This window comes from Pan troglodytes, chromosome 21, assembly GCF_028858775.2.
Source record: "Pan troglodytes isolate AG18354 chromosome 21, NHGRI_mPanTro3-v2.0_pri, whole genome shotgun sequence".
NCBI lineage: Eukaryota > Metazoa > Chordata > Mammalia > Primates > Hominidae > Pan > Pan troglodytes.
In genome coordinates, this window is record NC_072419.2 from 23,763,848 (window position 1) to 23,780,845 (window position 16,998).

General features: G+C 38.2%; 1 protein-coding gene across 1 annotated transcript in view; it reads left to right on the plus strand.

Annotated features, from left to right (window-relative positions):
• The window catches only part of PCSK2 (proprotein convertase subtilisin/kexin type 2), a 256,990-nt gene that overhangs the window by 20,731 nt on the left and 219,261 nt on the right, over positions 1-16,998 (plus strand). The window contains exon 2 of the mRNA XM_001138346.7: positions 13,047-13,151. Within this exon, the coding sequence (XP_001138346.1) occupies positions 13,047-13,151 (105 nt within the window). The remainder of the gene's footprint in view (positions 1-13,046; positions 13,152-16,998) is intronic.

Here is a 16,998-nt window from a genome sequence, read left to right on the forward strand (position 1 = left end):
CTGAAGTTGAAACTCAGGCCTGTCTATTAGGTACCTTTAGAATTATCACTGAGATCATTTTACCTTGCACACAATCCAGGGAAATCAGTAATCATCTCTGGGCAGATATCAGTAATGTGCAAAACCCATTTCCTGCTTGACTTGGAAGGAGAAAGAAACGTTAGGAAGAGTGAAAAATGAATGGGGAAAAAGAACACATCAGTTCTTCTCCACATGGTCTCTCATCCTCCAGCAGCCTACCCCAGACCTAAATTCAAATGAGCTTCCCTTTCTCTCCCATCCCTACTCCTGGGCATCATGTTCTGCCTATAAGAGATTGCATGCAATTGAAGGAAATAAAGAACGGTCTCTGAGAAAGTCAATAAAATGCAGAGCTTATCCCTGTTGGTAAAATTCAGGTCCCCAAATGAAATGGACAAGCAATTATCAACTGAGCCAGTTTTCAATCCTTGGTGATTGTTTTGTCTGCCAGTTTTTGTTTCTTAAACCTCTTGATAGCAGTCCCTCTTACAAATAAAATTATAAAAATCCTATATAGCAAATGATGTCCAGTGTTCTACCAAACTAGATCCCGACTAAGCCTGACTGAGGACCATGAAAACCAGCACAGTGGACAAACACAAAGAAAGCAGCCAAAGGAAAAGTGAAGAGTCTGGCCCGGGAAGCCTTAACTGTTCTGAGGGTTCTGAATCCATTTGAGAATCTTTAATAAGCAGTAGACTCTCCTGAGAACAAGCGAATGCACAGATGCACCAAATTTGGAATGGAGGCCATGCCAAGGTCACAGACCCTCTGGAGCATCTACAGATTCCCTAAGGGAAGAGAACTCTAGTGTTTAAAAGAAGCAGGAAATAGGCTCCATGAGAATTTAACACTTCTTTTTATCTGTTCACAATTGGTTGCCAGTTCCCTGGAGTTCCCTACTGCTGGGAAAATGGAGTGTGTGGGTTCAGAGAGGTGCTATAGCTTGGAGCCATAGTTTTCAGTGGGAAATGGAAGTAAGAGGAAAAGAAAGAAGACAATGAGAAGTGTTGCTGAGATCCATACATTTTTGTGGCATAATGAGAATTTCTAAAAACTCTGCAAGTCTGACTTAGCAGCATTATTATACTGTCACCCAGCCTGAATCTTCAAGCTGACAATTTGCTGCGAGTTCTTCGTTCACTTCTTTTTCTCCTTCCTTCTGGAACCATGCATATTTTGCCTTAAGGGAACAAAGTGATGATATAAAAAAGGGTGTGTGTGTGTGTGTGTGTGTGTGTGTGTGTGTGTGTGTTTCAATGAAGAAAACATTTCAAAACATACTAAATGCCCGCAGTATGAGAGGCTTCTTACTAGGATACTCAGGTGAATGTTTGGGAATCTACCACTGTGTTCAATATGTCTTTGCTATTTGCAAGATTTGCAGTCTACTTAAGAATCTCAGGAATGCATCGATCAGCCTTACATCCTTGAGGTCTGTGTGGGCAGCAAGTACCTTATACTACTGTAAGTCACATAGCATCTGTCTTTCTCTCCCTGCGGTGGAGCTTATGCTTGCACAAAGCTCTTAAGCAGCTGCTTCTCAGATGCTCAGAAGACAGTGGATCTTGGGTCTGCACTCCAAAAGCAAGAGACAAAAAAGGCCCAGAAAAATAACCAATGCCTACAGGTTAGTCTTTTGTTAGGTTCATGATCAGTCAATTTACCTGTTTATTGCATAAGAGTAAGCTCGTCAGAGGTTCAAATTTTAGCTTTATGAGACCAATTAGCTCCATTTTCTTTCATAGCCAAGAGAGAATCCCAAAGAATCCAGACTCATGGGTCCCAAGATCACAGCAGTGGGGATGTCACCCATCAGCCTGGCTGTCCTTGAGTCCCACTCATCTCCATCAGGAATTCCAGCCCAAAATCTCATGGATTCCTAGTCATGGTTACAAAGGGGATGGGACATAGAGTAGGACCACCACACAAGCAGTGTGGTAGGAAGGATGCTGGATTTACACTCAGGAGAGCTGGGATTTCTGCAGAGAGCTCCCATTCATCTGGTCAGGCCCTGGCACCCCCTGAGCCACAGTGTCTTCTCTAAAAAAATGAGGCAGCTAGACCAAGCCAGGTATGCAACTCAGTAGCCTAAGGTAACACAACCGTGGAAAGGGAGCTTAGTGTGTGACCATAGGAAATGGAGGGGTAGGTGGGTTCTGATTTGAAACTAGGAAATACATGACCCTTCTGAGGTCATTCAAATTTCAATTTTAAAATATTTTTACATTTTTAACTTGCATCTTGGAAATAATTTAGACTTTAAAAATGTTGCATAAATAGCACACAGTTACACCTATGTTCATGGCAGCATTATTCGCAATAGCCAAAAGGTGGAAGCAAATCAAGTGTCCATCAACAGACGAATGGATACACAAAATGTGGTATACAGGGTGGAATATTTAACCTTAAAAAGGAAGGAAATTCTGACACATGCCACAACATGATGAACCTTGAAGACATTGTGCTTAAGTAAAGTAAGCCAGGCACGAACAGTCAAATACTGTATGATTCCACTTATATAACCTAATTCGAGAAATCAAATTCATAAAGACAAAGTGTAGAAAGGTGGATTCCAGGGCTGGGGAGTGGGGACTGGAGAGTTACTGTGCAGTAGGTACAGAGTTTCAGTTTGAGATGATTAAAAAGTTCTGGTAATGGATAATAGTGATAGTTGCACAATGTGAGTGTACTTAATGTCACTGAACTATTCACTTAAAATCATTAAAATTGAAAAGTTGATGTTATATATATTTATCACAATAAAAACATTACTTTTAAAAAAAAAAGCAGAGTTTCCATATACCCTTCTTTATTCAGCTTCCCCAAAATTAACGTCTTAGGTAAACATAGCAAAATTACCAAAGGCGGGAAATAAACATTGATATAATACTATTAGCTACAGGCCTTATTCAAAATGTTCCAGTTGTCCCACTAGTGTCCTTTTTTCTGATCCAGGATTCAATCCAAAATATGATTATATTTAATAGTTATGTCTCCTTAGTTTCCTCTAATTTGGAAAAGTTCTGCAGCTCTTCTTTGTCGTTTATGAACATGATGACTTTAAAGAGTACTGGTCAGTTATGAGTTTGTCTGATGGTTCTACCTGAATAAATACACGTTATGTATTTTTGGTGAGAAAATCACATGAACAATGTGCCCTTCTTAGTGCATCATAGCATGACTCATCACTGGTGAAGTTAACTTAGATCGCTTGGGTAAAGTGGTCTCTGCCAGGTTTCTCCACTATAAAGATACATTTCCCATTGTTTATTATTGTATCTCACCTATTAATTTTAGCACCTATTGGAGATGTTTGCCGCCCACAATTACTATTACTATGACCTTTTCTGAATGATGATATTCAATGTCCATCATTTCTTCTACATTTATTAATGGCAATTCCACTGTAAGGAAGAGTTTTCCCTGCACCTCAGTTTACATTTAATTTCTTATTTAAAAAAACACTAAAACAAGCCAGAATCATGGTAAGATACGTTCCTCTGATACCCACTGGCACTTAACAACTCCAAATTTTCTTTCTAGTGTTAAAAATTCTAAGTTCTAGGCCAGATGCAATGGCTCACACCTGTGATCCCAGCACTTTAGGAGGTCAAAGCAGGCAGATCACTTGGGGTCAGGAGTTCAAGCTCAGCCTGGCCAAAACAGCAAAACCTGATCTCTACTAAAAATACAAAAATTAGTCAGGTGTGGAAGTAGGTGCCTGTAATCCCAGCTACTCGGGCAGCTGAGGCAGGAGAATTGCTTGAATCCAAGAGGCGAAGGTTGCAGTGAGCCAAGATCGCACCACTGCACTCCAGCCTGGGCAAAAGAGTGAGACTCCAAAAAATTAAAAGTAAAAAAAAAATTATCAGATCCATAATGCTTCCTGCAATAAGAAACAAAAGGTCAAATTCATACTACCTGATAATGTTCAAAGTAGAAAGTTTTTGGAAAGCAAAATACAGCACACATACATTTTCTTCCTCTCCCCTCACTTTTTTTATTTTATTAAATCTTAATATTATCCAGAGTATATCAGCAGGGTTAAGTGGAGAAAACATTTAAGAACCATTGAGCCTGGAATTATCACACGAAATATTTATGTTAAATTTGCCATGGGGAATATGGCTTTTAGTGAACAGGAACTAAATCACAAAAGCTACAATGTTCTAAAAAATTTTTATTCACAGAAAAGACCCCTGGTTAAGTTGGCTATGCCTTGAAGATCATCCAGTATCTGCTGATCTGAGTCCAGGCCTGTCCCCCTGTGCCAGGGATGTCCCTTGAGAGCCTTTATCTGAGCTGCTCCAAGACGGTGTCATCAGTTGACAGACAGAACCAATATTATTGTACAGTTTTATGTTAACACAGCCGTGAAAGCTGAAGAAATAAAACTTTTTTCTCAGCTAGCTACTTGTTTCTGTAGTCCATTGCTGAGTAACAAACCAACCCAAAATTTGGTGGTATAAAACAGCAATTTTATTACACTCATGAATGTGGGAATTTGTAATCCAGGCAGGGCACAGTGGAAATGGCTTGTCTGTGGTCCACGATGTGTGGAGGCTCAGTTGGGAAGACTCAACAGCTAGAGGATGACTGGTATGGCTGGAGTTGGAATCATGTGAAAGCTTCTTAATATGTGTATTTAACACCATAAATGGGATGACTTGAAAGCTGCGCTCTTCCAGGATTGTCAGGCAAAGCACTACACACGCTTCTCAATGTTGCCTGGGCTTCCTCATAACATGGCAGCCTGAGAGGAGTTGGACTTCTTAAATTGTAGGTCAGGACTTTAAGAGCAAGTGTGTTCCAGGGAACAAGGCACAAGTCTAATGGCCCCTTATGACTTAGATTCAGAAGTCACATGGCGTCACTTCCACCATACTCGTAATTAAAGTGATCATGTTCCCCAGATGCAAGGGCTGGAATCATGGACCTCATTTCTTGATATGGGGAGTGTTAAAAAAAAAAAAGCTGTGGCTTTAAACAGCCACACTCTTTAAAATTAAAACACTAGAAAAATATAATTTTTAACAGAAGTGGAAAAGAGTCTCTTAAGCTGACTGCCCTCCCCTTTCTCCAAAAAGTCTAAGAAATATTCCCCAAGTATCCCTCTGATTGAAATAACCTCTCCTTTGGGTTTCCATAGCAGCTTGTGAATAACTCTGCTACAGCACATTCTATTCTAACAATAAAAAGAGTAACTTATGCTTCAGTGCAAGATATTATTCCAAGCACTTTTCATGCATTATCTCACTTAATTCCCATAACAAAAACATTTTATAAGTAAAAAACCTGAGGCCCACAAGGGTTAACTAACTTGCCAAAGGTCATAGCGCTGTTAGGAGGAAGAGCGAGAATTTAAACCAAGGCAATCTGGCTTCAGAACTCATGTTCTTAAACCACTCCACCACAGAGTACTGTTAATAGATTGCTGTGTGCAAATCTTCCTTCCCTGTGAATTGTGAGCTATTTGTAGGCTGAGACCATATCATCATTACCTTTGTCTCTCCAGCACCAAACACAGTGCCTGGCTTATGACAAGGAACACAAAAATACACAATAGAAAAATGCACGCAAGAGAAGAAACTAAAATGTCAATAAACATATGAAAAGATACTCAAACTTTCAAAACAATTAAAAATATTCGAATAAGATGACACATTTTGCCTATAAATTGGCTGCAGTTAAAATATCATTAATAAATGTCAATCCAGTGTTACTTAGAGAATGGGAAAAAGGATATTTTTATTCTTATTTACTTTTCGGTGAATCTTGGAATATACAACCTTATAGGGAAACTTTTCTGAAGTAGCTATCAAAATGATAAGTGTTCATAATCTATGACTTAGAGATTGAATTCCTAGGATATATCCTACAGGAAAACTCTCATCTATACAAACAGTGATAATCACAAAGCTGTTCATCGTAGCATTTTTAATAGCAAATTGATTAAGATATAGTTCACATGCCATAAAATTTATCCTCTAAAAATTTGCAATTCAGTGATCTTTAGTATAGTTGCAAAGTTGTGCAATCATTACCAGTATCTAATTTTAGAATATTTTTACCACCCTTAAAATAAATCCTGGACCATTAACAATCACTCTTCATTTCTGTCCCCTCTCAGCCCCAGGCAACCACTAATCTAATTTCCAGCTCTATAGATTTGTCTATTCTGGACATTTCATATAAAGAAGTGATACAATATATGACCTTGCTGTCAGGCTTCTTTAACTTAGCATTAAGTTTTCAAGGTTCATCCGTGTTTTTACCATGTGTCTTTGCTTAATTCCTTTCCATTTAGAAATAATATTCCATTGTACATATATATCATTTTGTTTACTGTTTTATCAATTGATAGAAATGTGGGTTGTTTCTAGTTTTTGACTATCATGAATAATGTTGCTATGAACATTTGTATACAAGAATTTGTGTAAATGTATGTTTTCATTTCTCTTATATGCACCCGTACATGGAATTGCTGGGTCATATGACAAGTCTATATGTTTAACATTTTAAGTAACTGCCAAAGAGCTTTCCAAATAGGCTGTACCATTTTACTATCCCACCAACAGTGTATGAGGGTTCAAATTCCTCCCTATCCAGGTCAACACTTGCTGGTTTGGGTGCAGTTGGGCAGGGGTTGATTTTACCCATTCTAGTGTGTGTAAAGTGATATCTCATGGTTTTAACTTGCATTCTCTGATGTCTAATAATGTTGAACATCTTTCTGTATGTTTATAGGCCATTTTTACTTCTTCTTTGAAGAAATGATTCCCCGAATTTGCACATTTTTAATTGGATTTCTTGAATTTATTGTTGAATTGTAAACATTTTTAAAACATTCCTGTGTGAGATCCTTATCAGAGATATGATTTTCAAAATTTTTCTCCAATCTGTGGGTTGTCTTTTCGTTTCCTTCATTATTTCTTTTGAAGTACAAATATTCTTAATTTTAATGAAGTACAATTTATGTTCTTATACTTTTGGCGTTGTATCTAAGAAAACATTGCCTAACCTAAAGCCATGAAGATTTATTTATATGTTCTATTCTAAGAGTTGTACAATATTAGCTCTTACATTTGGGACTACTAATCATTTTGAGTTAAATTTTGCATGTGGTATGAAATAGGAATCCAAATTCATTTTTTTCATGTGAATATCTAATTGTCCAAGCACAAAACTGTGCTTGAACAGACTATTCATTCTCATTGAATTGTTCTAGCATCCATGTTGAAAATCAATTGACCATAAGTTGATTATCATAAATTATTTCTGGATTCAGTTTTATTCCATTAAACTACTATATGTCTCTCCTATGCCAGTACCATACTACTTTGATTACTTTAGCTTTGAAGAAGTGTTGAAATTGAAAAATGTGAGTCTTCCAACTTTGTTCTTCTTTATTAAGATTATTTTGGCTATTCTTGGTCTCTTGAGTTTACTTTTGAACTTTAGGATAAGCAAAAATGACAGCTGAGATTTTGAAAGTAATTGTATAGAATTTACAGATAAGTTAGGGAGCATTGCCATTTTAAAAAATCCGTGAACATGCGATGCTTTTCCATTTATTTAGATCTTTAATTTCTTTCAGTGATGTTTTGTACTTTTCAGTGTATACATCTTGCACTTCTTTTGTTAAATTTATTCCCCAGTATTTTACTTATTTAATATTATTTTAAATTGACTTGTATTCTTAACTTTATGCTTGGATTGTTCATTGCTTGTGTATAGAAATATAATTGATTTTGCATGTTAATCTTATATTCTGCAACTTTGCTGACTCTTGTCAATTCTAATAATTTTTCTGGATTCATTATAAATTTCTATGTACAAGATATGTCTTCTGCAAATAGAGATAGTTTTTCTTCTTTCTTTCCAATCTTGATGCCTTTATTTCTTTATCTTGCCTGATGGCATTAGCTAAAATCTCCAGTACACTCTTGAATAGAAGTGGCAAGAGCAGATAACTTTGTCTTGTTCTGGTCTTAAGAAAAGCATTCAGCCTTTCACCATTAAGTATGGTGTTAGCTGTGAGTTTTTCATAGATAGATTTATCAGATTGAGAAAGTTCCCTTTCATTCCTAATTTTTTTTTTTTTTTTTTTTTTTTTTTTTTTTTTTTGAGACGGAGTTTCGCTCTGTCGTCCAGGCTGGAGTGCAATGGCGCAATCTCGGCTCACTGCAAGCTCCGCCTCCCGGGTTCATGCCATTCTCCTGCCTCAGCCTCCTGAGTAGCCGGGACTACAGGAGCCTGCCACCACGCCCAGCTAATTTTTTGCATTTTTAGTAGAGACGAGGTTTCACTATGTTAGCCAGGAAGGTCTTGATCTCCTGACCTTGATATCTGCCCGCCTCAGCCTCCCAAAGTGCTGGGATTACAGGCGTGAGCCACCGCACCCAGCCTTCATTCCTAATTTTTTAAAGCATATTTATTATAAAAGAATGTTGTATTTTGTCACATGTTTTTCTGCATTGGGATGTTCATGTGGTTTTTGTTATTTATTCTATTGATATATTTATTATAGTAATTGATTTTCAGATGTTAAAACAACTTTGCATTCCTGGAGTAAATCCTACTTGGTTATGATGAAAATCCTTTTTATATGTGACTGGATTCAGTTTGCTACTATTTTGATGAGCATTTTTTTGCCATATTTGTAAGGGATCACAGTCTGTAGTTTTCTTTTCCTGTGGTATCTCTGTCTTTTCTTCATGTCAGGGTGACACAGGCCTCAATGAGTTAGTTGGGAAGTGATTCTTCCTCTTCCATTTTTTGGAAGAGTTTCTGAAGGACTGGAATTATTTATTTAAACATTAGTAGAACTAATCAGGATTAGTAGAATTCATCAGTATTTATTTTGCAGAAAGTTTTAAAATTACTAATTCAATCTCTTTACTGCTATTGAGGCTCTCTGATAAATTTTTAAATTCTGTTATTGTACTTTTTGAGCTCCAGAATTTCTGTTTGGTTCTTTCTTCTTCTTATTTTTATCTCTTTATTGATATTCTTTATTTGATGATTCACCATTCTAACACTTTCCTTTAGTTCTTTAGATATGGTTTCTTTGAACATATGTCTGGGTATAGTTATATCTATATATAATATCATGTGAATATTTATAGTTATATAGTTTAGTCTTTGTCTAGTAAGTCCAACATCTGGGCTTCCTCAGAGAGTTTTTATTATTTTTTCCTCTATGTGTGGAGCATATGTTCTTATTTCTTTTTGTGTCTCACAATTTTTCTTGAAAATTTGACATTTTAAATACTGTAATATGACAGTTTGGAAACCAGAGTTACCTCTCCCCAGGTTGTTTTTTGTTGTTTCTAGGTTTTGTTGTTTTTACTATTGCTATTTGTTTTCCTGCACCCCCACCCCTGTTTTTTTTTCTTTTTTTTTTAATTATACTTAAAGTTCTGGGATACATGTGCAGAACATGGAGGTTTCTTACATAGGTATATACGTGCCATGGTGGTTTGCTGCACCCATCAACCCATCATCTACATTAGGTATTTCTCCTAATGTTATTCCTCCCCTAGCTCTGCAACCCCACAGGCCCCATTGTGTGATGTTCCCCTTTCTGTTTCCATGTGTTCTCATTGTTCAACTCCCACTTATGAGTAAAAACATGCAGTGCTTGGCTTTTTGTTCCTCTGTTAGTTGACTGAGAATGATGGTTTCCTGCTTCATCCATGTCCCTGCAAAGGACATGAACTCATCATTTTTTATGGCTGCATAGCATTCCATGGTGTATATATGCCACATTTTCTTTATGCAGTCTATCATTGATGGGCATTTGAGTTGATTCCAAGTCTTTGCTACTGTGGAACTTAAATAAATTTACAAGAAAAAAAACCCATCAAGGAGTGGGCAAAGGATATGAACAGACACTTCTCAAAGGAAGATACTTACGCGGCCAACAAACATATGAAAAAAAATACACCACCACTGGTCATTAGAGAAGTGAAAATCAAAACCACAATGAGATACCATCTCACACCAGTGAGAACGGCGATCATTAAACAGCCAGGAAACAACAGATGCTGGAGAGGATGTGGAGAAATAGGAATGCTTTTACACTGTTGGTGGTTAGTGTAAATTAGTTCAACCATTGTGGAAGATGGTGTGGCAATTCCTCAAGGATCTAGAACCAGAAATACCATTTGACCCAGCAATCCCATTACTGGGTATATACCCAAAGGATTATAAATCATTCTACTCTAAAGACACATGCACACATATGTTTATTGCTATTTGTTTATTTAATGTCTTTCTGGACTAATTCTATAAAGTCTGTAATTTCTATAATGTGCCATTGAATCTGCTTGGTTAACTTAATAGTTAGCCAATGACAGGGCAGAGGTTTTCTTAAAGACCTTGAATCAATAAGGCTTTGTTTTTGTTTTTACCCTTTGCTGAGGGGCTCTGTTGTGTATATCGGGACATATCCTCAATTCTCAAGCAGGCAGTTTGAAACTCTGCTATGGCCTTCACCTCCTGTTTTTAAAGAGACATCAAGTCAACTAAAGGTGAGCACTTAGGGCCTTCTTAGATATTTCCTGGTTGTGTGTACAGCTCTGCCCATGTGTATGGCCTTCTAAGTGTCCAGGAATATATTAGAGCTTTGTAAAGCCTTCAATGGACATCTTATTCCCTAGATTCTTTTACAAAGGTTTTTGTCCAGCCTTTTATTTGCCCCAGTTCATATTGCTACTTCAGGAAATTGCAACCTTAAAAATTTGCCACTGATTATTTTTGACAAATTCCCTGGGGAGTAGGGCTTTTCCAACTGAGCAAACCCTGGGACAGATCAAATAACAACAAATCCTATAAATGGAACTTTTCCAGATAGCTTCCAGGCAATTATTTAGGGATGGAGCTTTTTAAATAACTCTAAACCCAGTCTGCACCCTCTACTATGTATTTGGCTACTGGTTTTCACAGCTGCTGTGATTGTGAGGTTGTTCGTGTTCAAAGATGCTGCAGAGCTATGAAGAAGAGCATGGTCATAGGGCAATCTAAAACAGCACAGAGTTTGCCATTATCACTGAGATTCAACTTTTTTATTGAATAAACACCCTTCGGGTTGCTGCAAACCTCTTGTTAATTTCCTGTGTTCTGAATAAGTTGATTTGGCAATTTTTTTCAGAGTTCTATTTGCTTTTCTATAGCAGTAGATTTTTGAAGGTTCTTATTCTATCATACCTGAAGTTTCCCCACCCCAACACACAGCATTATCTTTGAATGTAAAAAAAAATGGAAGCATCTTAATATGCATCAATAATGGAAAGGCTAAATAAGTCATGGTATAGCCCATGTAATGGAATAATATGCAGCCATTCAAAAGAAGGAAGTAGTCTAGGTGATGAAGTAATATGTACCATAAACCCCATGACACGTGTTTACCTATGTAACAAACCTTCACATGTACCCCCAAACCCAAAATAAAAATTTGAAAAAAGGAGGTAGTAAGTGAAAGTCTGTGATAGCATCTGAGTGACAAGGGAAGAACCACTTTGCATAATATGTAGTGTGTGTGTGTGTGTGTGTGTGTGTGTGTGTGTGTGTGTGTGTTTAAGCAAGGAAGATCTAAAACTCACTCATTTGACTATTAAGGAAATAATCATTTGCTCTTACAAGTAGGTAGGCCTAGAGGAAAAAAAACAAAAAGGTAACCTAACTCCAATACTGCCAAAAAAGAAAACATGAAGAATTTTTACTTTGTTATCTGTGTTTTTCGGTTTTCTAAATTTACTCTACACTTTCTTTATATTAAAAATAAAATAATAATAATAAATATTCTTTAAGAAATATTTGAGCCACACTGAGGTTCTATGTGATCTAAAAATCTCATATTGGCCCCAACTATGTTAGAAAACTTTTCTATCAAATCAACCACATCTGCTTCCCTTTTCTTCCAAACACCGGATGGCAACACACACACCAAAACTTTCAATAGCAAATACTTTGAGTAGTGGAATGCTTTTTGATTTAGGGACTCTTTTGAGAATCTGATGAAATCATGTGTCCTATTGCCAAAAAAAAGTACATATTTACATTATTTGTCTATAATTTGTAAGCATTCAATTGAATTAATTAATCAGGTTAAGAACTGCAAACAGCATGTCTTCATCAATGTGAAGACATGTGGAGAAAAGGGAGAGATCTGGGAACTTCAAGCCCCTATATTTATACAGAAGAGAAAAAGATGCCCAGAGAGGAAACCACTTGCCCACAATCATACTGATGGTAACAGACCTGAGCCACATCCAGGCCTCCAAACTCCCAGGTCAAGGCTCTTCCCACCAAGTTACCTTGAATCATAGAACAAATGACTGGCCTGTTTAGGTTCTCCAAGACTCTTAGAGGCCCTGTGCCAAAGACAACCTCTCATTACTGTGACTTCTCTGACTGGTTCTGACCTGATTTCAAGGATCCTTGAGATAGGAAGGTAGAGGGAAACCAGACCTGCCATCCAACTGGTATTTACTAAATTTAGATGTTCACACTGTGCTCAGCCTGATAAAAGGCACCAAGGGGTCACAGAAAAAGCCCAAGACACAGACAGACAGTTGAAGATCTGTCACAGACAGCTATGAAGACATGACTACAAAACATCGCAGCATAATTCTGGAGCAACCAGGTGGTACCTGGGGTATGCACACTAGACCAAGGAAGGCAAGGAGAATCTGATGCGGGTGTGAATGTAAAGGCAAGGCTCCATGGAAAAGGAAAGGGAATCAAAGGATGTTCAGAAAGTTAAAAAATGGGGGAAAGAATAGAAGGTATTTGGGGAGCAGGAGGAGAGTGGACACCACATGAACAAAGGCAAGGAGAAGAGAAGGAGGACATTGATAGGGAAATAGAGGACCAGGTCTGACAGGAGGTTTGCCAGTGGTTTCCTTGCATACTTCCCTACCCCATGGAGCCCCTGCAAGCAGCCCCAGCTTTGGTGTCCCTGTCCCTGGGCCAACCCCAGAAGCTAACTATGCCTATGTCTACTTGACTCTCCACAGCTTCCCTTTGCTGAAGGTCTGTACCACTTTTATCACAATGGCCTTGCAAAGGCCAAGAGAAGACGCAGCCTACACCACAAGCAGCAGCTGGAGAGAGACCCCAGGGTGAGTTTTCCCCAGAAACCTGCCTCCCAAGCTCTGCTGCCATGGCTGAGCCCACCGAGGGGGTGTGGAGGGGCTGACAGAGAATTTTGAAGTAAAGGCACTTAATGTACGATGATAGGGCAAATGAATGCTTTGCAGAGTCATATCAGGGACTCTCTGCTCCTCTGTCTCTGCATAATAAATAATCACAGGCCCCTTTGTATGGCTGGAGGAAGAGGAAATTGGGATACCACCCTTTTACTGGCTATCTTCTCCTGAGTTATTATTGGGTGAGGACTTCGGGTTGCCTGGGAACATGTTTTGGCCTGTGATGGATGGGAAGACAACAAGCAGTTTAATGAGTCATTTTACGGAAGGTTTCTACTGGTGAATCCACATGCTCAGAGGAGGTTGCCATGCCCCACGTTGTGAACGGAAAGAATGAGAGAGCCAGTCAGTGAGCAGCTCACGGCAGGCAGTGGACTTCTCAGTATCCATGCATGACTGTGGCCATGAGACTATCTCAGCCTTTCTTTTTATCCTATATTTTCTAGCACTGATCTAATTTGCCTTCATGTCTCAGCTGTCTACTTGATGTTCATCACCCCCATTTTTTTAATCTTCAGTCTTTACCTTGCTCTTGGACTCCAGGTCCCATTTTCTACTCCCTGTGATGGCTCAAATTCAACTTTCCCCCAATCAAACACATCATCTTAGCAACAAAGTGGCTTCTCTCCCAGTGTTCCCACTTCTTGCCTTTCAGAATAGGACCTTTAGTAATCATATTTTCCACCATCCCCCATACCTACACACTCATCCAATTGGGTAGATTCTGATTTCTGTTACAAGAATCACTAGGAAGGAAAGTATGTAATAACTCAGACAAGTTGTTCTCTGTACATTGAAGGCAGCGTAACCTCTTTCTCAGGACTCTCAGGGACCAGCTGATGAAAAGCATGTCAGATGTTTGAGTTAAGGACTTTCACAGGAGATTTCTTTTGAGCTGATAGAATCTGAAAACTCATTCTTGTGGGGCTTTTCATGTGAACATTTCCCTGGGTTTAATTTGGGCTTCAATTAGGAATTCAGATAAAACAGTCTCTCAGCAGATCGCCAAATGACAGGCCACAGGCAATTTTTTCTTTAACTTCTCAAGAGTTCCCACCTTCCCTAAAGAGGAATTTCTGCTCTAGGAAGCCACTTTAACTTTACTTTTGCAGTAACAATTAAGCTGCCTGTGCTGCCAGCCAAGGCCAAGTATTCTTAAAGGATCTGTCATAGAAGCCGGCACCAAGACCTAAGGGAGAAGCTCTCTACTCTATGTGATAACAACCTTGGCCTTGGCTATACCAATTCATTGCCTGGGGATACCCTTGGGCAGCCATATGGACAGGGATCTTGCCCTGAACCCAAGGTGGGCACCAGTAGACAAAGATCACCCTGGTGCACCGTGACATTGGTCTTCCCTACACTTCAACCCTATGCCATAACCTTGCCATTTATGGCCAGTTGTTTTCCTTTTAGTTATGTATTTTCTTAAAAGTCCCATTGGCTACTCTTCTTCCACGATTAAAGGCGTTGCTCCAAGATTATTCAGAAACATATAAACTGGGGGCAGAATGAAAGAGACATTTAAAAGGCTTGGGCTGGGAAAGAGAACTGAGGCACAGTAGAACTCAAAAGTCCCTGTTTGGTCAGAGAGACTATTTAGCACCACTGGCCTGAGCTTTTCCCATTCTAACACATATGATCTCTGAAATGCTGATTCTTGAAGTGTACAGTGACACTTTTAAAATATAAAATGGGACTAATTGGGTAATAAAAAGAAGAGATCAGTCGCTGGTGATTCTAATCATTTGTCTTTCTCTTCAAAATATTATCTGTTATCACCAAAAGGGGTGCCTATTTCCCCTTCATTATCTATTACAAGGATCCAGGTAGCCAATTGCCTCTATCTGGTAGTTGTAACCATCTGCCTTGCCCATGAAGACCAACAGAAAATAGCAGAAAAACTAAAGAAGACCAAGTATCCTATATCTTTTCCCTATCTTGTCATCAAGGTTAAATGCTGGGGATGTTGTCAATAATAAACTCATTCTAGGAAAATAAATAAAGCACAAAAATCTCATAATTTTTTTCAAAACGAAAAAAAAAAAACTGCTAATGATGACTGCCTTTTTCCAAAATATTAGATTAAGGTCTGAGTCTTTCCTGCATGATGTTCTCGTGGTTGTCTAATTTTGGCATCTGCTGATAGAAAAATAGAGTGGCAACTATTCTGAACCAAAAATCATTGACTATGAACAGTGCAAAGATAGTAAACTAAAGATTCTGCCTTGTGGGTTTATAGCTGTTAAACAAAAGGGTAAATAAGTCTAGTGTAGGAATACCCCAATTTGGGGGTTCTCAAACACATTCAAACAGGTTGCAAAAAGAAAAGTAAATGAAAGAAAAAGGGAGAGACCAAGTAGCCAGAAGGAGGTCCAGGCTTTTATGTCTTACATAGATGTGGCAAGTTATGCTTTATAAACACAGAATTTAAGAGTAAGTTGTTTTATCATTCCCTGAAATGTACTGTCTCCTAGAACTGCTTACGTTAACTACGGTTGCAGCCCCAGCCCCCAGCTTCCTTCTCCTTCCTGTCCCTGCACCACTTCCCAGTCTGTCTCACTCACTGTCTACAGGCTTGTGGTAAGGAACACAAAACCCAGGGAGGGTGGTCTGAGCTGCTATTCGCTTTCAGGGCTTCATCTACTGAGGTAGCTTTTTGACCAAAGAAACCTCCAAGCTCTGCTAGCAACCCAAGAAATAAAAAAGAAAAAGGTAGAAACCCAAGGTACTTTTTGGCTTTTTTTGACTTCAGGCCAGAAATTTCAATGATGTTTGCCTCTCATGTAACAACTAATTTTTATGCTAAAAGGAAAACAGAAAAAAAAAGGACTAGAAAGAGCTAAAGTGCTACTTTCCATGTGCTCATCTTTGTTCATCAATATGCAGACAATAGCTAAGAAAACAGATTCTGATGTAGACTGTGTTAAAGATGTTCGCTTCTCTTTCCAATTCTTCCTGCTAAAAGATTAGCTGACTGCCAAGTATCATCATTTAGATGCTAAAAAGCAAAAGTTGTGTCTTGTTTATTTCAGTAATATCTTTGCACAGTGAGATGTTCAGGAAATGACTGAGCATGTCAAATGAATGAATGATTACTATTTTTTCTTCAGGGTTTTAATCCATGGAATAGTATTGCCCTTCTCATTTTATATTTTCCTCCGTATCCCAAAATTTGTCTCCATTAGGAAATAGAAGTACTATATAGTCTTCTCCCTAGCACCTCTTTTACATACATTCTTAATTGTGGGTAACAGAAACCAATGACTGTTTCATTACTTCCAAGTTTTATCACAAAGAATCCCATGAAGAACCAGTTCTTAATTTCCAAAACCCAATCTGCCTTCTTCCTAATCATATTCACAGTCGTGGTACAGGCACCAAAGCAGGACAATGTGTCTGGAAGGTTTTGATAATGAAAATAATTTGAAGAGGTAATAAATCAATTCAACACTGAAATGAAATAATGAAACTAAAAATACCTTCTCAACATCAGGGTCAAAAACAAATATTTTATGCCCAAAAGCTCTGTAAGATTTGTTCAACATTAGCTAGAACAATACCAACAAATCTTAAAGCCAAACCTATCTTCAGTCCCTGGTCAACATATCAAAACCTCATAAATTCTACAAGTACCTGAAAAGCTTCTGAAGAGTAGATTTATTTAAGATAATATTTGCTTCCCAGCTCTGTCAAACCATACTTGCACATCTGAAATAGAATATTAAAGTGAAATATATTTTAAAAACATGAAGGACTC